The sequence below is a fragment of the Pseudophryne corroboree genome, chromosome 2 (genome assembly GCF_028390025.1).
Source record: "Pseudophryne corroboree isolate aPseCor3 chromosome 2, aPseCor3.hap2, whole genome shotgun sequence".
Lineage (NCBI taxonomy): Eukaryota > Metazoa > Chordata > Amphibia > Anura > Myobatrachidae > Pseudophryne > Pseudophryne corroboree.
The window spans coordinates 589,338,946-589,364,682 of record NC_086445.1 but is presented as its reverse complement, the minus strand read 5'-3'; the positions used below and the strand labels follow the sequence as shown (position 1 = coordinate 589,364,682).

Genomic DNA, 25,737 nt, shown 5'->3' with positions numbered 1-25,737 from the left:
GATAACTAAATTACCCCTCCCACTACAAGAAAAGGGGTATTATTCCACACTATATTGTGGTACTGAAGCCAGAAGGCTAGGTGAGACTTATTCTAAAAAATTTTTTGAACACTTATAAAGGTTCAAATCAAGATGGAGTCACTCAGAGCAGTGATAACGAACCAGGAAGAAGAGGACTATATAGTGTCCCGGGACATCAGGGATGCTTACCTCTATGTCCCAAATTTGCCCTTCTCACTAAGGGTACCTCAGGTTCGTGGTGCAGAACTGTCACTATCAGTTTCAGACGCTGCCGTTTGGATTGTCCACGGCACCCCGGGTCTTTACCAAGGTAATGGCCGAAATGATGATTCTTCTTCGAAGAAAAGGCGTCTTAAGTATCCCTTACTTGGATGATCTCCTGATAAGGGCATAGTCCACGGAGTAGCACTATCTCGGATACTGCTACAACAGCACGGGTGGATTCTAAATATTCCAAAATCGCAGCTGATCCGACGACACGTCTGCTGTGCCTAGGGATGATTCTGGACACAGTCCAGAAGAAGGTGTTTCTCCCGGAAGAGAAAGCCAGGGAGTTATCCGAGCTAGTCAGGAACCTCCTAAAAACAGTGCATCATTGCACAAGGGTCCTGGTAAAAATGGTGGCTTCCTACGAAGCAATTCCATTCGGCAGATTTCACGCAAGAACTTTTCAGTGGGATCTGCTGGACAAATGGCCCGGATCGCATCTTCAGATGCATCAGCGGATAACCCTATATCCAAGGACAAGGGTGTCTCTCCTGTGGTGGTTATAGAGTGCTCATCTTCTAGAGGGCCGCAGATTCGGCATTCAGGATTGGATGCTGGTGACCACGGAGCCCAGCCCGAGAGGCTGGGGAGCAGTCACACAAGGAAAAAATTTCCAGGGAGTGTGATCAAGTCTGGAGACTTTTCTCCACATAAATATACTGGAGCTAAGGGTAAATTTATAATGCTCTAAGCTTAGCAAGACCTCTGCTTCAAGGTCAGCCGGTATTGATCCAGTGGGAAAAACATCACGGCAGTCGCCCACGTAAACAGACAGGGCGACACAAGAAGCAGGAGGGCAATGGCAAAAACTGCAAGGACTTTTCGCTGGGCGGAAAATCATGTGATAGCACTGTCAGCAGTGTTTCATCCCGGGAATGGAAACTGGGAAGCAGACTTCCTCAGCAGGCACGACCTCCACCCGGGAGAGTGGAAACTTCATCGGGAAGTTTTTTCCACATGATTGTAAACCGTTGGGAAATACCAAAGGTGGACATGATGGCGTCCCGTCTGAACAAAAAACGGGACAGGTATTGCGCCAGGTCAAGAGACCCTCAGGCAATAGCTGTGGACGTTCTGGTAACACCGTGGGTGTACCAGTCGGTGTATGTGTTCCCTCCTCTGCTTCTCATACCTAAGGTGCTGAGACTTATAAGACGTAGAGGAGTAAGAACTATACTCATGGCTCCGGATTGGCCAAGAAGGACTTGGTACCCGGAACTTCAAGTGATGCTTACAGAGGTCTTATGGCCTCTGCCGCTAAGAAGGGACTTGCTTCAGCAAGTACCATGTCTGTTCCAAGACTTACCGCAGCTGCGTTTGTCGGCATGGCGGTGGAAAGCCGGATCCTAAGGGAAAAAGGCATTCCGGAAGAGGTCATTCCTACCCTGGTCAAAGCCAGAAAGGAGGTGACCGCACAACATTATCACCACATGTGGCGAAAATATGTTGCGTGGTGTGAGGCCAGGAAGGCCCCACAAAGAAATTTCAACTCGGTCGTTTCCTGCATTTCCTGCAAACAGGAGTGTCTATGGGCCTCAAATTGGGGTCCATTAAGGTTCAAATTTCGGCCCTGTCGATTTTCTTCCAGAAAGAATTGGCTTCAGTTCCTGAAGTCCAGAAGTTTGTCAAGGGAGTATTGCATATACAACCCCCTTTTGTGCCTCCAGTGGCACTGTGGGATCTCAACGTAGTTCTGGGATTCCTCAAATCACATTGGTTTAAAACCAGTCAAATCTGTGGATTTGAAGCATCTCACATGAACAGTGACCATGCTCTTGGCCCTGGCCTGGACCAGGCGAGTGTCAAATTGGTGGTTTTTTCTCAAAAAAAGCCCATATCTGTTTGTCCATTCGGACAGGGCAGAGCTGCGGACTCGTCCCCAGTTCTCTCCCTAAGGTGGTGTCAGTGTTTCACCTGAACCAGCTTATTGTGGTGCCTTGCACCTACTAGGGACTTGGAGGACTCCAAGTTGCTAGATGTTGTCAGGGCCCTGAAAATATGTTCCAGGACGGCTGGAGTCAGGAAAACTGACTTGCTGTTATCCTGTATGCACCCAACAAACTGGGTGCTCTTGCTTCTAAGCAGACTATTGCTAGTTGGATGTGTAATACAATTCAGCTTGCACATTCTGTGGCAGGCCTGCCACAGCCAAAATATGTAAATGCCCATTCCACAAGGAAGGTGGGCTCATCTTGGGCGGCTGCCCGAGGGGTCTCGGCTTTACAACTTTGCCGAGCAGCTACTTGGTCAGGGGCAAACACGTTTGCTAAATTCTACAAATTTGATACCCTGGCTAAGGAGGACCTGGAGTTCTCTCATTCGGTGCTGCAGAGTCATCTGCACTCTCCCGCCCGTTTGGGAGCTTTGGTATAATCCCCATGGTCCTTTCAGGAACCCCAGCATCCACTAGGACGATAGAGAAAATAAGAATTTACTTACCGATAATTCTATTTCTCGGAGTCCGTAGTGGATGCTGGGCGCCCATCCCAAGTGCGGATTATCTGCAATACTTGTACATAGTTACAAAAATCGGGTTATTATTGTTGTGAGCCATCTTTTCAGAGGCTCCGCTGTTATCATACTGTTAACTGGGTTTAGATCACAAGTTGTACGGTGTGATTGGTGTGGCTGGTATGAGTCTTACCCGGGATTCAAAATTCCTCCCTTATTGTGTACGCTCGTCCGGGCACAGAACCTAACTGGCTTGGAGGAGGGTCATAGGGGGAGGAGCCAGTGCACACCACCTGATCGGAAAGCTTTACTTTTGTGCCCTGTCTCCTGCGGAGCCGCTATTCCCCATGGTCCTTTCAGGAACCCCGGCATCCACTACGGACTCCGAGAAATAGAATTATCGGTAAGTAAATTCTTATTTTTTTATTTTCAGTGAGTCCTGCTGGCAACAGGCTCACTGCTACGAGGGACTTAGGGGAGAGAAGTAAACTCACCTGCGTGCAGGATGGATTTGCTTCTTAGGCTACTGGACACCATTAGCTCCAGAGGGAGTCGGAACACAGGTCTCACCCTGGGGTTCGTTCCGGAGCCGTGCCGCCGACCCCCCTTGCAGATGCCGAAGTTGAAGAGGTCCAGAGGTCCAGAAACAGGCGGCAGAAGACTTTCAGTCTTCATAAGGTAGCGCACAGCACTGCAGCTGTGCGCCATTGTTGTCAGCACACTTCATACCAGCGGTCACTGAGGGTGCAGGGCGCTGGGGGGGGCGCCCTGGGCAGCAATGTATTATACCTTTTTTATGGCTAAAATACATCACATATAGCCCTTGAGGCTATATGGATGTATTTAACCCCTGCCAGATCTCACAAACTCCGGGAGAAGAGCCCGCCGTTTTAGGGGGCGGGGCCTATTCTCCTCAGCACACGGCGCCATTTTCCTGCTCAGCTCTGCTGTGAGGAAGGCTCCCAGGCTCTCCCCTGCACTGCACTACAGAAACAGGGTTAAAACAGAGAGGGGGGGCACTTATTTGGCGATATGATTACATATGTGAAAATGCTATAAGGGAAAACACTTGTATAAGGGGTTGTCCCTGTATAATTATAGCGTTTTTGGTGTGTGCTGGCAAACTCTCCCTCTGTCTCCCCAAAGGGCTAGTGGGGTCCTGTCCTCTATCAGAGCATTCCCTGTGTGTGTGCTGTGTGTCGGTACGTGTGTGTCGACATGTAGGAGGACGATGTTGGTGAGGAGGCGGAGCAAATTGCCTGTATTGGTGATGTCACTCTCTAGGGAGTCGACACCGGAATGGATGGCTTATTTAGGAATTACGTGATAATGTCAACACGATGCAAGGTCGGTTGACGACATGAGACGGCCGGCAAACAAATTAGTACCTGTCCAGGCGTCTCAGACACCGTCAGGGGCTTGTAAAAACGCCCATTTACCTCAATTGGTCGACACAGACACAGACACGGACACTGACTTCAGTGTCGACGGTGAAGAAACAAACGTATTTTCCTTTAGGGCCACACGTTACATGTTAAGGGCAATGAAGGAGGTGTTACATATTTCTGATACTACAAGTACCACAAATAAGGGTATTATGTAGGGTGGGAATAATCTACTTGTAGTTTTTCCTGAATCAGATATATTAAAGTGTGTGATGATACGTGGGTTTCCTCCGATAGAAAATTATTGGAGGTATACCCTTTCCCGCCAGAAGTGAGGGCGAGTTGGGAGACGCACCTTAGGGTGGATAAGGCGCTCACACGCTTATAAAAACAAGTGGCGTTACCGTCTCCAGATACGGCCGCCCTCAAAGAGCCAGCTGATAGGAAGCTGAAAAATATCCTAAAAAGTATATACACACATACTGGTGTTATACTACGACCAGCAATCGCCTCAGCCTGGATGTGCAGCGCTGGGGGGGCTTTGTCGGATTTCCTGACTGAAAATATTGATACCCTTGACAGGAACAATATTTTATTGACTATAGAGCATTTTAAGGATGCATTTCTATATATGCGAGATGCGCAGAGGGATATTTGCATTCTGGCATCAAGAGTAGATGTGATGTCCATATCTGCCAGACGATGTTTATAGACATGACAGTGGTCAGGTGATGCAGATTCCAGACGGCACATGGAAGTATTGCCGTATAAAGGGGCGGTCCATCGGACCTGGTGGCCATGGCAACAGCTGGAAAATCCACTTTTGTTACCCCAAGTCACATCTCAGCAGAAAAGGACACAGTCTTTTCAGTCTCAGTCCTTTCGTACCCATAAAGGCAGGCGGGCAAAAGGCCAGTCATATCTGCCCAGGGTTAGAGGAAAGGGAAGAAGACTGCAGCAGGCAGCCCATTCCCAGGAACAGAAGTCCTCCACAGCTTCTGCCAAGTCCGCAGCATGACGCTGGGGCCATACAAGCGGACTCAGGTGCGGTGGGGGGTCATCTCAAGAGTTTCAGCACGCAGTGGGCTCACTCGCAAGTGGACTCCTGGATCCTACACGTAGTATCCCAGGTGTACATTGGAAATTCGAGACGTCTTCCCCTCACAAGTTCCTGAAGTCTGCTTTACCAACGTCTCCCTCCGACAGGGAGGCAGTATTGGGAAAAAATTCACAGGCTGTATTCCCAGCAGGTGATAATCAAAGTACCCCTCCTACAACAAGGGAAGGGGTATTATTCCACACTATATTGTGGTACTGAAGCCAAACGGCTCGGTGAGATCTAAAAGATTTGAACAATTACATACAAGGGTTCAAATCAAGATGGAGTCACTCAGAGCAGTGATAGCGAACCAGGACGATATGGTGTCACTGGATATCAGGGACGCTTACCTACATGTCCAAAATTTGCCCTTCTCACCAAGGGTATCTCAGGTTCGTGGTACAGAACTGTCACTATCAGTTCAGACGCTGCCGTTTGGATTGTCCACGGCACCCCGGGTCTTTATCATGGTAATGGCCGAAATGATGATTCTTCCTAAAAGAAATATGGACGCTTTCCTGATAAGGGCAAGGTCCAGAGAACAGTTGGCGGTCGGAGTAGCACTATCTCAAGTAGTTCTACGACAGCACGAGTGGATTCTAAATATTCCAAAATCGCAGCTTTTTCCGACGACACGTCTAATGTTCCTAGGAATGATTCTGGACACAGTCCAGAAAAGGATGTTTTCTCCCGGAGAAGAAGGCCAGGGAGTTATCCGAGCTAGTCAGGAACCTCCTAAAACCAGGAAAAGTATCAGTGCATCATTGCACAAGGGTCCTGTGAAAAATGGTGGTTTCTTACAAAGCGATCCCATTCGGTAGATTTCACACAAGAACCTTTCAGTGGAATCTGCTGGGAAAATGGTCCGGATCGCATCTTCAGATGCATCAGCGGATAACCCTGTCTCCAAGGACAAGGGTGTTTTCTTCTGCGGTGGCTGCAGAGTGCTCATCTATGAAAGGGCCGCAGATTCGACATTCAGGACTGGGTCCTGGTGACCACGGATGCCAGCCTGAGTGGCTGGGGAGCAGTCACACAAGGAAAAAATTTCCAGGGAGTGTGATCAAGTCTGGAGACTTCTCTCCACATAAATATACTGGAGCTAAGGGCAATTTACAAGGCTCTAAGCTTAGCAAGACCTCTGCTTCAAGGTCAGCCGGTATTGATCCAGTGGGACAACATCACGGCAGTCGCCCACGTAAACAGACAGGGCGGCACATGAAGCAGGAGGGAAATGGCAGAAACTGCAAGGATTCTTCGCTGGGCGAAAAATCATGTGATAACACTCTCAGCAGTGTTAATTCCGGGAGTGGAAAACTGGGAAGCAGACTTCCTCAGCAGGCATAACCTCCACCCGGGAGAGTGGGGACTTCAGCGGGAAGTCTTCCACATGATTGTAAACCGTTGGGAAAAACCAAAGGTGGACATGATGGCGTCCCGCCTGAACAAAAAACTAGACAAATATTGCGCCAGGTCAAGGGACCCTCAGGCAATAGCGGTGGACGCTCTGGTAACACTGTGGGTGTACCAGTCAGGGTATGTGTTCCCTCCTATGCATCTCATACCAAAAGTACTGAGAATCATAAGAAGGAGATGAGTAAGAACGATACTCGTGGTTCCGGATGGGTCAAGAAGGACTTGGTACCCGGAACTTCAAGAGATGCTCACGGAAGAACCGTGGCCTCTACCTTTAAGAAAGGACCTGCTCCAGCAGGGGCCTTGTCTGTTCCAAGACTTACCGCGGCTGTGTTTGACGGCATGGCAGTTGAACGCCGGATCCTGAAAGGGCATTCCAGATGAAGTCATCCCTACCCTGGTCGAAGCCAGGAAGGATGTAACCGCAAAACATTTTCACCGCATTTGGTGAAAATATGTTGCGTGGTGTGAGGCCAAGAAGGTCCCTACAGAGGAATTCCAACTGGGTCGTTCCTACATTTCCTGAAAACAGGACTGTCTATGGGCCTAAAATTAGGGTCCATTAAGGTTCAAATTTCGACCCTGTCGAATTTCTTCCAGAAAGAACTGGCTTCAGTACCTGAAGTTCAGACGTTTGTAAAAGGGGTACTGCATATACAGCCTCCTTTTGTGCCCCCAGTGGCACCTTGGGATCTCAATGTTGTTTTGAGTTTCCTAAAGTCACATTGGTTTGATCCACTCACCACTGTGGAATTAAAATATTTCACATGGAAGGTGAAGATTCTATTAGCCCTGGCTTCAGCCAGGCGTGTGTCAGAATGGGCGGCTTTATCATATAAAAGCCCTTACTTAATTTTTCATTCTGACAGGGCAGAATTGAGGACTCGTCCTCAATTTCTCCTTAAGGTGTTTTCTGTTTTTCACATGAACCAACCTATTGTGGTACCTGCGGCTACTAGGGACTTGGAGGACTCCAAGTTACTTGACGTTGTCAGGGCCCTGAAAATATATGTTTCCAGGACGACTGGAGTCAGAAAATCTGACTCGCTGTTTAGCCTGTATGCACCCAACAAGATGGGTGTTCCTGCTTCTAAGCAGACGATTGCTCGCTGGATTTGTAGTACAATTCAGCTTGCACATTCTGTGGCAGGCTTGCCACAGCCAAAATCAGTAAAAGCCCATTCCACAAGGAAGTGGGCTCATCTTGGGCGGCTGCCCGAGGGGTCTCGGCTTTACAACTTTGCCGAGCTGCTACTTGGTCAGGGGCACACCCTGACTGAGGAGGACCTGGAGTTCTCTCATTCGGTGCTGCAGAGTCATCCGCACTCTCCCGCCCGTTTGCGAGCTTTGGTATAATCCCCATGGTCCTGACGGAGTCCCCAGCATCCACTTAGGACGTTAGAGAAAATAAGAATTTACTTACCGATAATTCTATTTCTCGTAGTCCGTAGTGGATGCTGGGCGCCCATCCCAAGTGCGGATTGTCTGCAATACTTGTACATAGTTATTGTTACAAAAATCGGGTTATTCTTGTTGTGAGCCATCAGAGGCTCCTTCGTTGTTATCATACTGTTAACTGGGTTCAGATCACAGGTTGTACGGTGTGATTGGTGTGGCTGGTATGAGTCTTACCCGGGATTCAATATCCTTCCTTATTATGCACGCTCGTCCGGGCACAGTATCCTAACTGAGGCTTGGAGGAGGGTCATAGGGGGAGGAGCCAGTGCACACCACCTGATCCTAAAGCTTTTATTATTGTGCCCTGTCTCCTGCGGAGCCGCTAAACCCCATGGTCCTGACGGAGTCCCCAGCATCCACTACGGACTACGAGAAATAGAATTATCGGTAAGTAAATTCTTATTTTTTCTCTAAATGATAGGGTATTCCCCATTACTATATTCACCATTACCCATGTGTGCCTCCGCACTCCCTCAATATTTCACATGCCTGGCTCTGACCCCCACATTTCCTGCTCTGTGGCACAACAACAGACTATTCAATGCGTTGATGATTTTGTTTGCTAATTAGCAGATTTAACATGATAACGAGATGATTCATAGCCTATGTTACGCAGAGGATCTCAAGAAACATTTCAGTGAGTAGCCCATCAAAATCATTTCAGTAGTTGTCGAGTTTATCCCACACATAAATACAAATGATCAAGTTTATACAGGGTTAGCTGGTTTAAACCATCTTGGTATAAAACAAATGTGGGGGGTTTTATTGTGTTTTTTTTTTTTTAAACCCCTCTGCTTTGTTTTTGCAAATTGCTTCAGTCAGGAGTAGTCATTCCAGTACCCCCTGCACAAGGACAGGGTTTTTACTCCAACCTGTTTTTGGTTCAGAAGCCAAATGGGTCGTTTTGGCCCATTCTCAATCTCAAAATACATTTGGGTACCTCTGTTTCACATGGAGACGTTACATTCCATAGTTTTGGCCATGGAGCCAGGGGATTATATGGTATTCCTGAATATTCAGGATTCTTACCTACATGTTCCTATAGCACTGTCCCATCATTGTTATCTCAGGCTCGCTATCCTCCAACAGCATGTTCAGTTCCAGGCCTTACCCTTTGGGTTAACCACAGCCCCCAGAGTATTTACCAAGATAATGGTGGTTATGGCAGCTTATCTCCGCAGGCAGGGGATACGAATTTTTCCATACCTCGACGACCTTTTAATCCTGGCACAGTCACAGGAATTGCTCCTGTGTCATCTCTAACAGACAATAACATGTCTGCAGAGGCACGGGTGGCTCATAAACTGGGCAAAATCATCGCTAGTTCCATCACAACGGATGACTCACTTGGGGGCTGTACTGGATTCAGGTCTATAGAGTATTTTTAACTCGGAACAAGATATCGAAGGTACAGTGAAGGTTTCAGGACTTGTTACACAGTCAAACGGTATCCATTCACGCAGCAATGCGAGTGATGGGTTTGATGGTGTCAACATTTGACATGGTAGAATATGCACAATTCCACTCGACTTCTGCAGCGTCTGATTCTTGCCAAATGGAATGGAGTACATCAGACAATAAAAAACAGACTATGGTACTTTAGTTAAAAGTAAGAAAGTCATTAGCCTGGTGGCTACAAACAGCCCATCTGGACAAGGGGAGACCCTTTTGGATACCAGATTGGGAGATCCTGACAACAGATGCCAGTCTTCAGGGCTGGGGAGCAGTGTCCGGAAAATTGTGGTTCCAGGGACAATGTACCAAAAAAGAAAGTTGCCTGCCAATAAATCTGTTGGAACTTCGAGCCATATACATGGCACTGATCAGGCAAAGGACATTCTTCAAGGAAAACCAGTCCAGATCCGATCGGACAATGCAACGGCAGTAGCGTACCTCAACCATCAGGGAGGAAGGATGTAAGTCGCATACTAAAGTGGGCAGAACTCCATCATCCAGCCTTGTCCGCAGTGTTCGTTCCGGGAGTCCTAAACTGGGAAACTGACTTTCTCAGTCGATACACCATTCAAGCAAGCGAATGGGCTCTACACCCGGAGGTCTTTCAGACTCTAGTAGACAAATGGGGGCTGCCAGAGATGTATCTCACGGCGTCCCGTCTGAACAACAAAGTGCCCGCATACGGGTCAAGAACAAAGGATCCCAGAGCGATCTTTGTGGACGACTTGTCGGTGAGATGGGACTTTCATCTGGCTTATCTGTTTCCTCTGATCACCCTATTATCCAGGGTGGTGAGGAAAATAAAGCAAGCAAAGGGGGCCGTGATTCTAATAGCTCCGGCTGGGCCCAGAAGACATTGGTACACAGATCTGCAGAGAATGTAGATGGATGCTCCATTTCTGCTCTCTCAACGTCCAGACCTACTGACGCAGGGTCCTTGTTATCACAGACATCTGGATCGGCTGTCTCTGATGGCGTGGCTCTTGAAACCTCTATCCTGAAGTCAAAAGGATTTTCACAACAGGTAATTCAAACAATGCTCAGAGCAAGGAAACCCTCAGCTCGTATTTTTCACCGAATATAGCAAGCCTATATTCATTGGTGCAGTGAAAGAAATGTGGACCCAAAATCTTTTAAAGTTTCCAGGTCTTAGCATTCCTTCAGGCAGGAATGGATAAAGGTTTGAAGGTGGCTTCCTTGAGAGTGCAAGTATCGGCATTGACTGTATGCTTCCAAAAGAAAATTGCCAATTTACAGGATGTGCGTACTTTTTTCCAGGGAATGCTGCGCATTCAACCTCCTTTTGTTCCGCCTACAGGACCGTGGGACTTATGTTTAGTCCTGAAAGCCCTTCAAGTTGCCCCATTTGAACCACTTAATAAAGTGGATCTTAAATGGTTGACAGCTAAAGTGCTCTTTCTACTGACTATGGCATCAGCTAGAAGAGTATCAGATTTAGGGGTGCTGTCATGTTGTTCCCCATTTCTGATTTTTTGGTTTTTTTGTTGTTGTTATCCAGATAAAGCAGTTTTCAGAACTAGGTCTGGGTATCTTCCTAAGGTGGTGTCTAAATTCCACCTTAATGAAGAAATTATAGTCCCGGCTTTTCAGGTATCTGGACTTTCTGCGGGAGATGCATCGCTGGACGTGGTCCGTGCATTAAGGATCTACGTGGATCGTACCAGTGCCATCAGAAAGACAGATTCTCTCTTCATTCTCTACGGATTTCACAAGAGAGGATGGCCTGCTACTAAACAGACGCTGGCAAGATGGCTTCTCGTGACCATTTCAGAAGCATATTCTCAAGCTGATCTACCTGTTCCTGCTAATGTCTCTACTCGCTCTACTCGTAAGGTAGGTCCTTCATGGGCAGCACAGCATGGTGCTTCAGCAGAACAGATGTGTAAGGTAGCCACATGGTCTTCCATTAACACATTCGTTAGACATTATGCCTTGGATACTTTTTGCCTCTCATGATGCTGAAATCGAGCGTAAGGTTCTCCTGTCCAATCAGGAGTGTCCCCACCACTAAATTGCTTTGGGAAATCCCATTGTTATCCTGTGGATAACCTGTGGACCCTGCCGGAGAAATATTCGTTAGGGTAAGAACTTACCATTGATAACTGTATTTCTCCTAAGTCCACAGGGATCCCACCCTGACTCAACTGATTTGAGGATACTTCTACTCACTAACCTCCTCCTTCTTGTACGGAAGGGTGTGCATATGTGTTCTTATCGCCTGATTAGGGTTCTACATGATGCTCCTGCCTTGTGCTTTGGAATACAACTGATTTGCCTGAGCCAGTGGGCAGGGATATATGGACGGGCCCGTTGCATCTTGGGAGGCCAGAAAGCTTTGATCGATTGGTGCCAATCCAATGTCGCGCCATCATATCCCATTGTTATCCTGTGGAACCTGTGGACTTAGGAGAAAGACCGTTATCAACGGTAAGTTCTTACCATAACGAATATTTTTTTATGGTTCGAAAGTTATCTATTGAAGTAAAAGATTTTTTCGCTATGTTTGTGTTTATGATAACACATGAGAGAGGATGATTCAATAGTTTTGTTTAATGTTTTTTCATTGAATTGCTGCTTTTATAGTCATAAGAAATGTGTTTTTCTCTGACGTCCTAAGTGGATGCTGGGGACTCCGTCAGGACCATGGGGAATAGCGGCTCCGCAGGAGACAGGGCACAAAAGTAAAAGCTTTAGGATCAGGTGGTGTGCACTGGCTCCTCCCCCTATGACCCTCCTCCAAGCCTTAGTTAGGTTTTTGTGCCCGGCCGAGAAGGGTGCAATCTAGGTGGCTCTCCTAAAGAGCTGCTTAGAGTAAAAGTTTTGTTAGGTTTTTTATTTTCAGTGAGTCCTGCTGGCAACAGGCTCACTGCAACGAGGGACTTAGGGGAGAAGAAGTGAACTCACCTGCGTGCAGGATGGATTGGCTTCTTAGGCTACTGGACACTAGCTCCAGAGGGACGATCACAGGTACAGCCTGGATGGGTCACCGGAGCCGCGCCGCCGACCCCCTTGCAGATGCTGAAGAGAGAAGAGGTCCAGAAATCGGCGGCTGAAGACTTCTCAGTCTTCATGAGGTAGCGCACAGCACTGCAGCTGTGCGCCATTGCTCTCAGCACACTTCACACCAACGGTCACTGAGGGTGCAGGGCGCTTGGGGGGGCGCCCTGGGCAGCAATGAAAGTACCTATGCTGGCTAAAAATACATCACATATAGCCCCTGGGGCTATATGGATGTATTTAACCCCTGCCAGGTTGTCAGAAAAACGGGAGAAGAAGCCCGCCGAAAAGGGGGCGGGGCCTATTCTCCTCAGCACACAGCGCCATTTTCCTACACAGCTCCGCTGCTAGGAAGGCTCCCAGGCTCTCCCCTGCACTGCACTACAGAAACAGGGTTAAAACAGAGAGGGGGGGCACTTATTTGGCGATATTATTATATATATTAAGATGCTATAAGGGAAAACACTTATATAAGGTTGTCCCTGTATAATATAGCGTTTTGGTGTGTGCTGGCAAACTCTCCCTCTGTCTCCCCAAAGGGCTAGTGGGGTTCTGTCCTCTATCAGAGCATTCCCTGTGTGTGTGCTGTGTGTCGGTACGTGTGTGTCGACATGTATGAGGACGATGTTGGTGAGGAGGCGGAGCAATTGCCTGTAATGGTGATGTCACTCTCTAGGGAGTCAACACCGGTATGGATGGCTTATTTAGGGAATTACGTGATAATGTCAACATGCTGCAAGGTCGGTTGACGACATGAGACGGCCGGCAAACCAATTAGTACCTGTCCAGGCGTCTCAAACACCGTCAGGGGCTTTAAAACGCCCATTTACCTCAGTCGGTCGACACAGACACGGACACTGACTCCAGTGTCGACGGTGAAGAAACAAACTTATTTTCCATTTGGGCCACACGTTACATGTTAAGGGCAATGAAGGAGGTGTTACATATTTCTGATACTACAAGTACCACAAAAGAGGGTATTATGTGGGGTGTGAAAAAACTACCTGTAGTTTTTCCTGAATCAGATAAATTAAATGAAGTGTGTGATGATGCGTGGGTTTCCCCCGATAGAAAATTATTGGCGTTATACCCTTTCCCGCCAGAAGTTAGGGCGCGTTGGGAAACACCCCTTAGGGTGGATAAGGCGCTCACACGCTTATCAAAACAAGTGGCGTTACCGTCTCCAGATACGGCCGCCCTCAAGGAGCCAGCTGATAGGAGGCTGGAAAATATCCTAAAAAGTATATACACACATACTGGTGTTATACTGCGACCAGCGATCGCCTCAGCCTGGATGTGCAGCGCTGGGGTGGCTTGGTCGGATTCCCTGACTGAAAATATTGATACCCTTGACAGGGACAGTATTTTATTGACTATAGAGCATTTAAAGGATGCATTTCTATATATGCGAGATGCACAGAGGGATATTTGCACTCTGGCATCAAGAGTAAGTGCGATGTCCATATCTGCCAGAAGATGTTTATGGACACGACAGTGGTCAGGTGATGCAGATTCCAAACGGCACATGGAAGTATTGCCGTATAAAGGGGAGGAGTTATTTGGGGTCGGTCCATCGGACCTGGTGGCCACGGCAACAGCTGGAAAATCCACCTTTTTTACCCCAAGTCACATCTCAGCAGAAAAAGACACCGTCTTTTCAGCCTCAGTCCTTTCGTCCCCATAAGGGCAAGCAGGCAAAAGGCCAGTCATATCTGCCCAGGGATAGAGGAAAGGGAAGAAGACTGCAGCAGGCAGCCCATTCCCAGGAACAGAAGCCCTCCACCGCTTTTGCCAAGTCCTCAGCATGACGCTGGGGCCGTACAAGCGGACTCAGGTGCGGTGGGGGGTCGTCTCAAGAGTTTCAGCGCGCAGTGGGCTCACTCGCAAGTGGACCCCTGGATCCTACAAGTAGTATCCCAGGGGTGCAGATTAGAAATTCGAGACGTCTCCCCCTCGCAGGTTCCTGAAGTCTGCTTTACCAACGTCTCACTCCGACAGGGAGGCAGTATTGGAAACAATTCACAAGCTGTATTCCCAGCAGGTGATAATCAAAGTACCCCTCCTACAACAAGGAAAGGGGTATTATTCCACACTATATTGTGGTACTGAAGCCAGACGGCTCGGTGAGACCTATTCTAAATCTGAAATATTTGAACACTTACATACAAAGGTTCAAATCAAGATGGAGTCACTCAGAGCAGTGATAGCGAACCAGGAAGAAGGGGACTATATGGTGTCCCTGGACATCAAGGATGCTTACCTCCATGTCCCAATTTGCCCTTCTCACCAAGGGTACCTCAGGTTCGTGGTACAAAACTGTCACTATCAGTTTCAGACGCTGCCGTTTGGATTGTCCACGGCACCCCGGGTCTTTACCAAGGTAATGGCCGAAATGATGATTCTTCTTCAAAGAAAAGGCGTCTTAATTATCCCTTACTTGGACGATCTCCTGATAAGGGCAAGGTCCAGAGAACAGTTGGAGGTCGGAGTAGCACTATCTCAAGTAGTTCTACGACAGCACGGGTGGATTCTAAATATTCCAAAATCGCAGCTGTCTCCGACGACACGTCTGCTGTTCCTAGGGATGATTCTGGACACAGTCCAGAAAAAGGTGTTTCTCCCGGAGGAGAAAGCCAGGGAGTTATCCGAGCTAGTCAGGAACCTCCTAAAACCAGGAAAAGTGTCAGTGCATCATTGCACAAGGGTCCTGGGAAAAATGGTGGCTTCTTACGAAGCGATTCCATTCGGCAGATTTCACGCAAGAACTTTTCAGTGGGATCTGCTGGAAAAATGGTCCGGATCGCATCTTCAGATGCATCAGCGGATAACCCTGTCTCCAAGGACAAGGGTGTCTCTTCTGTGGTGGCTGCAGAGTGCTCATCTACTAAAGGGCCACAGATTCGGCATTCAGGACTGGGTCCTGGTGACCACGGATGCCAGCCTGAAAGGCTGGGGAGCAGTCACACAAGGAAAAAATTTCCAGGGAGTGTGATCAAGTCTGGAGACTTCTCTCCACATAAATATACTGGAGCTAAGAGCAATTTACAATGCTCTAAGCTTAGCAAGACCTCTGCTTCAAGGTCAGCCTGTATTGATCCAGTGGGACAACATCACGGCAGTCGCCCACGTAAACAGACAGGGCGGCACAAGAAGCAGGAGGGCAATGGCAGAAACTGCAAGGATTCTTCGCTGGGCGGAAAATCATGTGATAGCACTGTCAGCAGTGTTCATTCCGGGAGTGGACAACTGGGAAGCAGACTTCCTCAGCACGACCTCCACCCGGGAGAGTGGGGACTTCATCGGGAAGTCTTCCACATGATTGTGAACCGTTGGGAAAGACCAAAGGTGGACATGATGGCGTCCCGCCTGAACAAAAAACTGGACAGGTATTGCGCCAGGTCAAGAGACCCTCAGGCAATAGCTGTGGACGTTCTGGTAACACCGTGGGTGTACCAGTCGGTGTATGTGTTCCCTCCTCTGCTTCTCATACCTAAGGTACTGAGAATTATAAGACGTAGAGGAGTAAGAACTATACTCGTGGCTCCGGATTGGCCAAGAAGGACTTGGTACCCGGAACTTCAAGAGATGCTCACAGAGGACTCATGGCCTCTGCCGCTAAGAAGGGACTTGCTTCAGCAAGTACCATGTCTGTTCCAAGACTTACCGCGGCTGCGTTTGACGGCATGGCGGTTGAACGCCGGATCCTAAGGGAAAAAGGCATTCCGGAAGAGGTCATTCCTACCCTGGTCAAAGCCAGGAAGGAGGTGACCGCACAACATTATCACCACATGTGGCGAAAATATGTAGCGTGGTGTGAGGCCAGGAAGGCCCCACGAAGAAATTTCAACTCGGTCGATTCCTGCATTTCCTGCAAACAGGAGTGTCTATGGGCCTCAAATTGGGGTCCATTAAGGTTCAAATTTCGGCCCTGTCGATTTTCTTCCAGAAAGAATTGGCTTCAGTTCCTGAAGTCCAGAAGTTTGTCAAGGGAGTACTGCATATACAACCCCCTTTTGTGCCTCCAGTGGCACTGTGGGATCTCAACGTAGTTCTGGGATTCCTCAATTCACATTTGGTTTAAACCGCTCAAATCTGTGGATTTGAAATATCTCACATGGAAAGTGACCATGATGTTGGCCCTGGCCTCGGCCAGGCGAGTGTCAGAATTGGCGGCTTTGTCTCACAAAAGCCCATATCTGATTGTCCATTCGGACAGGGCAGAGCTGCGGACTCGTCCCCAGTTTCTCCCTAAGGTGGTGTCAGCGTTTCACCTGAACCAGCTTATTGTGGTACCTGCGGCTACTAGGGACTTGGAGGACTCCAAGTTGCTAGATGTTGTCAGGGCCCTGAAAATATAGGTTTCCAGGACGGCTGGAGTCAGGAAAACTGACTTGCTGTTATCCTGTATGCACCCAACAAACTGGGTGCTCTTGCTTCTAAGCAGACGATTGCTAGTTGGATGTGTAGTACAATTCAGCTTGCACATTCTGTGGCAGGCCTGCCACAGCCAAAATATGTAAATGCCCATTCCACAAGGAAGGTGGGCTCATCTTGGGCGGCTGCCCGAGGGGTCTCGGCTTTACAACTTTGCCGAGCTGCTACTTGGTCAGGGGCACACCCTGGCTGAGGAGGACCTGGAGTTCTCTCACTCGGTGCTGCAGAGTCATCCGCACTCTCCCGCCCGTTTGGGAGCTTTGGTATAATCCCCATGGTCCTGACGGAGTCCCCAGCATCCACTTAGGACGTCAGAGAAAATAAGAATTTACTTACCGATAATTCTATTTCTCGTAGTCCGTAGTGGATGCTGGGCGCCCATCCCAAGTGCGGATTGTCTGCAATACTTGTACATAGTTATTGTTACAAAAATCGGGTTATTATTGTTGTGAGCCATCTTTTCAGAGGCTCTGCTGTTATCATGCTGTTAACTGGGTTCAGATCACAGGTTGTACAGTGTGATTGGTGTGGCTGGTATGAGTCTTACCCGGGATTCAAAATCCTTCCTTATTGTGTACGCTCGTCCGGGCACAGTATCCTAACTGAGGCTTGGAGGAGGGTCATAGGGGGAGGAGCCAGTGCACACCACCTGATCCTAAAGCTTTTACTTTTGTGCCCTGTCTCCTGCGGAGCCGCTATTCCCCATGGTCCTGACGGAGTCCCCAGCATCCACTACGGACTACGAGAAATAGAATTATCGGTAAGTAAATTCTTATTTTCTCTAACGTCCTAGTGGATGCTGGGGACTCCGTAAGGACCATGGGGAATAGCGGGCTCCGCAGGAGACTGGGCACTCTAAAGAAAGATTTACTACTATCTGGTGTGCACTGGCACAGACTCTCTGCTACGAGGGACTGAGGGGAGAGAAGCAAACCTACTCACGGCAGCTAGGTAGCGCTTCTTAGGCTACTGGACACCATTAGCTACAGAGGGATCGAACACAAGTACCTAACCTTGATCGTCCGTTCCCGGAGCCGCGCCGCCGTCCCCCTCGCAGAGCCAGAAGTACAGACGCAGCAGAAGCATGAAGACATCGAAATCGGCGGCTGAAGACTCCTGTCTTCACTTAAGGTAGCGCACAGCACTGCAGCTGTGAGCCATTGCTCCCACAGAACACCGCACACTGCGGTCACAGTAGGGTGCAGGGGGGGGGGGGGGGGCGCCCGCCCTGGGCAGCAATTATTTACCTTTTTGGCAAAAAATAGACATATATACAGTCTGGGACTGTATATATGCCCGAGCCCCCGCCATTTTTTACACATTAAAGCGGGACAGAAGCCCGCCGCTGAGGGGGCGGGGCCTTCTTCCTCAGCACACCAGCGCAATTTTCTCTTCACAGCTCCGCTGGAAGGACGCTCCCCAGGCTCTCCCCTGCAGTATACAGGTGCAATAGAGGGTAAAAAAGAGAGGGGGGGCACATAAATTTAGGTGCAGAGATGTATTTAACAGCAGCTACGGGGTAAACACTAAGGTACAGTGTAATCCCTGGGTTATATAGCGCTGGGGTGTGTGCTGGCATACTCTCTCTCTGTCTCCCCAAAAGCCTTTGTGGGGTCCTGTCCTCAGTCAGAGCATTCCCTGTGTGTGTCCTGTGTGTCGGTACGCCTGTGTCGACATGTTTGATGAGGAAGGATACGTGGAGGCAGAACAAGTGCAGCTGAGTGTGGTGTTGCCGCCGACGGTCCCGACACCTGATTGGATGGATATGTGGAAGGTGTTAAATGATAATGTAAACTCCTTGCATAACAGATTGGATAAAACTGTAACCTTGGGACAGTCAGGGTCTCAAAAGCGCACACTATCCCAGATAGTTGACACAGATGTTGACACGGAATCTGACTCCAGTGTCGATGACTATGTGGCAAAGTTGCAGCCTAAAATGACTAAAGCCATCCGCTACATGATTGTAGCAATGAAGGATGTATTACACATTTCTGAGGAAAATCTTGTCCCTGACAAGAGGATTTATATGTATGGGGAGAAAAAGCATGAAGTGACTTTTCCCCCTTCACATGAATTAAATGAATTATGTGAAAAAGCGTGGGATTCCCCTGACAGGAAGGTGATAATTTCCAAAAGATTACTTATGGCGTATCCTTTCCCGCCAACGGACAGGTTACGCTGGGAATCCTCCCCTAGAGTAGACAAGGCGTTGACACGCTTGTCTAAAAAGGTGGCCCTGCCGTCTCAGGATACGGCCGCCCTAAAAAATCCTGCGGATAGAAAGCAGGAAGCTATCCTGAAGTCTGTTGATACACATTCTGGCACACTGCTGAGGCCAGCAATTGCTTCGGCCTGGATGTGTAGTGCGGTAGCAGCATGGACGGATACTCTGTCTGAGGAGATAGATACCCTGGACAGGGACACTGTTCTACTGACCCTGGCACATATTAAGGACGCGGTCCTATATATGCGGGGTACCCAGAGGGATATTTGCCTGCTGGGCTCTAGAGTAAACGCAATGTCCATTTCTGCCAGAAGGGTCTTATGGACTCTGCAATGGACAGGGGATACCGACTCTAAAAAACACATGGAGGTTTTACCTTATAAGGGTGAGGAATTGTTTGGGGACGGTCTCTCAGACCTAGTTTCCACAGCTACGGCTGGGAAGTCAAATTTCTTGCCTTATGTCCCTCCACAGCCTAAGAAAGCACCGTATTACCAAATGCAGTCCTTTCGTTCTCAGAAGAGCAAGAAGGTCGGAGGTGCGTCCTTTCTTGCCAGAGGCAGGGGTAGAGGGAAAAAGCTGCACCATGCAGCTAGTTCCCAGGAACAAAAGTCCTCCCCGGCTTCCACTAAATTCACCGCATGACGCTGGGGCTCCACAGGCGGAGCCAGGAGCCGTGGGGGCGCGTCTCCGACATTTCAGCCACCAGTGGGTTCGCTCACAGGTGGATCCTTGGGCTATACAAATTGTGTCTCAGGGATACAAGCTGGAATTCGAGGTGACGCCCCCTCACCGTTACCTAAAATCGGCCTTACCAACTTCCCCCATGGAAAGGGAGATAGTGTTGGCGGCAATTCACAAACTTTTTCTCCAGCAGGTGGTGGTAGAGGTTCCCCCCCCTTCAACGGGGAAGGGGCTACTATTCCACTATGTTTGTGGTACCGAAACCGGACGGTTCGGTCAGACCCATTTTAAATTTAAAATCCCTGAACATGTATTTGAAGAAATTCAAGTTCAAAATGGAATCGCTCAGAGCGGTCATTGCAAGCCTGAAAGAGGGGGATTTTATGGTGTCTCTGGACATCAAGGATGCTTACTTGCATGTCCCCATTTATCCGCTTCATCAGGAGTACCTCAGGTTTGTGGTACGGGACTGTCATTACCAAGGTGATGGCGGAAATGATGGTGCTTCTTCGGAAGCAAGGTGTTACAATTATCCCATACTTGGACGATCTCCTCATAAAGGCGAGGTCCAGGGAGCAGTTGCTGATCAGCGTAGCACACTCTCTGGAAGTGTTGCGTCAGCACGGCTGGATTCTGAACATTCCAAAGTCGCAGCTGATTCCTGCGACGCGTCTGCCCTTCCTGGGCATGATTCTGGACACAGACCAGAAGAAGGTGTTTCTTCCGGAGGAGAAGGCTCAGGAGCTCGTGACTCTGGTCAGAGACCTCCTAAAGCCAAAACAGGTGTCGGTGCATTACTGCACGCGAGTCCTGGGAAAGATGGTGGCGTCATACGAAGCCATTCCCTTCGACAGGTTCCATGCGAGGATCTTTCAGTGGGATCTGCTGGACAAGTGGTCCGGATTGCATCTTCAGATGCATCGGATGATCACCCTGTCCCCCAGGGCCAGGGTGTCTCTTCTGTGGTGGCTACAAGGTGCTCACCTCCTCGAGGGCCGCAGATTCGGCATACAGGACTGGGTCCTGGTGACCACGGATGCAAGCCTCCGAGGGTGGGGGGCAGTCACTCAAGGAAGAAACTTCCAAGGGCTGTGGTCAAGTCAGGAGACTTGTCTGCACATAAATATCCTGGAGCTACGGGCCATATACAACGCCCTGAGTCAAGCGGAGCCTCTGCTTCGAGACCAACCAGTGCTGATTCAGTCAGACAACATCACGGCAGTCGCTCATGTAAACCGCCAGGGCGGCACAAGAAGCAGGGTGGCAATGGCGGAAGCCACCAGGATTCTTCGTTGGGCGGAGAATCACGTGCAAGCACTGTCAGCAGTGTTCATTCCGGGAGTGGACAACTGGGAAGCAGACTTCCTCAGCAGACGCGACCTCCACCCGGGAGAGTGGGGACTTCATCAAGAAGTCTTCACGTAGATTGTAAATCGATGGGAACTGCCACAGGTGGACATGATGGCGTCCCGCCTCAACAAAAAATTAAAGAGGTATTGCGCCAGGTCAAGGGACCCTCAGGCGATAGCTGTGGACGCACTGGTGACACCGTGGGTATTCCAGTCGGTCTATGTGTTTCCTCCTCTTCCTCTCATACCCAGGGTACTGAGAATCGTAAGAAAAAGAGGAGTGAGAACAATACTCATTGTTCCGGATTGGCCAAGAAGGACTTGGTACCCGGAACTGCAAGAAATGCTCACAGAAGACCCATGGCCTCTGCCTCTCAGACAGGACCTGTTGCAACAGGGGCCCTGTCTGTTCCAAGACTTACCGCGGCTGCGTTTGACGGCATGGCGGTTGAACGCCGGATCCTAGCAGAAAAGGGCATTCCGGATGCAGTTATTCCTACGCTGATAAAGGCTAGGAAGGACGTGACCGCAAAACATTATCACCGTATATGGCGAAAATATGTTGCTTGGTGTGAGGCCAGGAAAGCCCCTACAGAGGAATTCCAGCTGGGTCGATTCCTGCACTTCCTACAGTCAGGTGTGACTATGGGCCTGAAATTAGGGTCCATAAAGGTCCAGATTTCGGCCCGATCCATTTTCTTTCAAAAGGAACTGGCTTCACTGCCTGAGGTTCAGACGTTTGTTAAGGGAGTGCTGCATATTCAGCCTCCTTTTGTGCCACCAGTGGCGCCTTGGGATCTTAACGTGGTCTTGGGTTTCCCGAAATCCCACTGGTTTGAGCCACTTAAGACAGTGGAGCTAAAGTATCTCACGTGGAAAGTGGTCATGCTGTTGGCCTTAGCCTCGGCTAGGCGTGTGTCAGAATTGGCGGCTTTGTCATGTAAAAGCCCCTATCTGGTTTTCCATATGGATAGGGCAGAATTGCGGACTCGTCCGCAGTTTCTGCCAAAGGTGGTGTCATCTTTTCATTTGAACCAACCCATTGCGGTGCCTGCGGCTACTCGTGACTTGGAGGATTCCAAGTTGCTTGATGTAGTCAGGGCTTTGAAGATCTATGTTGCCAGGACGGCTGGAGTCAGGAAAACTGACTCGCTGTTTATCCTGTATGCATCCAACAAGCTGGGTGCTCCTGCTTCAAAGCAAACCATTGCTCGCTGGATCTGTAACACGATTCAGCAGGCTCATTCTGCGGCTGGATTGCCGCATCCAAAATCAGTGAAAGCCCATTCCACAAGGAAGGTGGGCTCTTCTTGGGCGGCTGCCCGAGGGGTCTCTGCATTACAGCTTTGCCGAGCTGCTACTTGGTCGGGTTCAAACACATTTGCAAAATTCTACAAGTTTGATACCCTGGCTGAGGAGGACCTGGTGTTTGCCCATTCGGTGCTGCAGAGTCATCCGCACTCTCCCGCCCGTTTGGGAGCTTTGGTATAATCCCCATGGTCCTTACGGAGTCCCCAGCATCCGCTAGGACGTTAGAGAAAATAAGAGTTTACTCACCGGTAATTCTATTTCTCGTAGTCCGTAGTGGATGCTGGGCGCCTGTCCCAAGTGCGGACTTTCTGCAATACGTGTATATAGTTATTGCTTAACAAAGGGTTATGGTTATGTAGCATTGGTTGAGTGATGCTCAGTTGTTGTTCATACTGTTAACTGGGTAAGTTTATCACAAGTTATATGGTGTGATTGGTGTGGCTGGTATGAGTCTTACCCTGTATTTCAAAATCCTTTCCTTGTAATGTCAGCTCTTCCGGGCACAGTTTCCTTAACTGAGGTCTGGAGGAGGGGCATAGAGGGAGGAGCCAGTGCACACCAGATAGTACTAAATCTTTCTTTTAGAGTGCCCAGTCTCCTGCGGAGCCCGCTATTCCCCATGGTCCTTACGGAGTCCCCAGCATCCACTACGGACTACGAGGAATAGAATTACCGGTGAGTAAATTCTTATTTTTTTTTTATAGAACTGCCAAGTTTTTTTCCTTTTCAAATACTGAGCAGAAATTAATTTTTGTTTCTTATTTATTTAAATATCAGGGTCAAAAATACCTAGGGGGTATATCACATGTAGATTATTATGTGTTGTTTGTTAATGACTATTTCACCTGTAAAAGAATTGCAGATGCATGTAAGTATTGAAAAATGAAAATCAATGTAATTATTTTTCTCCCTAATACTTAAATTATTTCTGCCAACTGGTGCGATAGCGTAATTTCTGTTCGCAGCTTCCTAAGGTAGCGAGCAGAAATCGGCGACGGGTGTCTGCTGTTTTTTTTATTTTGGTGCTTAAACTGCTGTTTGGGATCATTAACCAGGACTTTAGAGAGGTTAAGCTGCTAAACCTGCTCTATTTGGGCACTAGATGCAAAGAAAACCCCTATTGAACATCAACCCATTCATGTTCAATAGGACTCCATCATTCATGTAAAAACAATTGAATTTCCCCCAGGAGTCTGTTGACCTACCAGTATATATATTTTTTTAATTGTGGGAAGAAACTGGAGTCACCCAGAAGATACCCACACAAACACTATATTACTGTACCTGTGTTATGGCTTCTTTTTTTATAATTTCAATGTTTTCCATTTATGTAAATTTCCACTTAAATTACATCCTCAGCCATCATTCCATTTACTGTATTATGTTACCAGTTATTACTGCAGATGCATATACTCACACATTGTACTTCTACCAATGCTTCACATGTGAGGGTTATATCTGCATGTCTCTGAATATGTAGTAGCAAACGTTATTCTGACTTGCGTTCTCTCTGGGGCATCAATTTAAACATTTTTAATACACACAACTTAAAATCTATAGTTTGACACTTGCCGTAATTGGCCATTGTACAGTACATAGAAAGCAGTAAACCTGAGCTCTTATTAGGACACCACATTACTGGATTTTATTATGTTTAAATTTCTGTCTTGTCCTACTTGTGTTCGGAATTTTTTTTCTTATTTTGTTTTATGAATGTTATATAAATGCGTGGATTATAGAGCAGGTCAGATTTTTATCAAACTGCTTGGATAAAGTGAAGCGGTTATGGTGATGTGTGCTCATTTGCAGTGTTCCATTTAATTGTTTTATGTTATTAACTAACTGATGTGCTTCCTTCCAAATCCCCAACTGATATTGCTGTTGACATTGTATATCCCATTACCGCCTAATAGTTATGTCACAAATAATAAAATAAAAAAATAGGAAAATATGCTCTTACATAGATCTTAATTATAAATAATTTTGAATTTGTCTGTTTATTACCATTAAACAAAGTCTGTTACTCCAGTCGTTCAGAACCAATGTCGTTGTGCACTACTTTTAGCCAGACCCTTTATATTTCAGTGATCTAAAAGTAAATCATAAGCTTAAGCAGGCAAGGCAAATATCATACATCAAGAAAATAAAACTAAAAATGGTATGCGTAGCTAGTGGCTACCTGCACCGCAACAAAATAAATTATGTATTTGTGTGTAAGACTTAAAAGCTGATGGTGTATACATTTAGTGTGTTCTCTAACAGATTAAAATACTCACAAAGACACTCCATGAACAACCTGCTTAAGCGCAGGTGTGATGCAAGCTTTAAACTTCTGCAGCTGAAATGAAAGCACAGCATTACCCAGCTCTGTTAAATAATAGCAATCTCTTCTATTTTTCACCATAGAAAACTGCATACCAGATTGTTACCACTTACTGTACTTTGACCTAAGGCAGACTTCAGCCATGGAGAATGGACAGGATATGGCAGAACAACCGGTAACTTTCTCTAACCTCTCCCTTCTATAAAATGATTTATGCTATTAGAATATACAGTGTGTGTGTGTGTGTGTGTGTGTGTGTGTGTGTGTGTGTGTGTGTGTAAAAAAAAAAAAATATATATATATATATATATATATATATAATGCAGTGATCGCAAATACTCGCTATAGCGCGTATTTTACGCGCTACAAGCAGTAAGGGACCCAGTTTAAAAAAATCAGCGGGTCCCACAGGACCCGCTGTGATGAGCGCTGCACACAGCGATCAGCCAGTGTAGAAATCCTCCTGCTGCCCTCCCCTTCCAATTGGTGCTGCGCTGCCGTGAGCTCCCCCCCCCCCCTTCCCCGGGTCACTGATAGACAGGGAGGGTGGAAGCGTGGTTGGTGCCGACTCCCCATCCCCTTACAATTGTCTGTTGCGCTGCTGTGAGCTTTTCCCCCGGTCACTGATAGACAAGGAGGGTGGAGGTTGGTGCCACCTCCCCGTCCCCTTACAATTGCTTCCGTGAGCTCCCCGTCCCCCCGAGTCACTGATAGACATTGCTGCCGCCTTCCCTCGCGCACAGCCGGCCCGACACAGCAGAGAGAACGGCGCCCAGAACGGATCAGTGATTACCTGGCGGCTGGGGCAGGACAGCATATCGGGCACAGTGTCTATGGCG

General features: G+C 48.1%; 1 protein-coding gene across 2 annotated transcripts in view; it reads left to right on the top strand.

Moving 5' to 3' along the window:
- EYA3 (EYA transcriptional coactivator and phosphatase 3) overlaps window positions 1-25,737 on the top strand; it is a 229,895-nt gene that overhangs the window by 65,339 nt on the left and 138,819 nt on the right. Inside the window, exon 2 of one of the 2 annotated variants that reach the window (XM_063954571.1) lies at window positions 24,982-25,073. The exons of the other annotated variant lie outside the window; for it this stretch is intronic. Coding sequence (XP_063810641.1) covers window positions 25,041-25,073 — 33 coding nt within the window. The 5' untranslated portion in view covers window positions 24,982-25,040. The remainder of the gene's footprint in view (window positions 1-24,981; window positions 25,074-25,737) is intronic. 2 annotated transcript variants of the gene reach the window in all.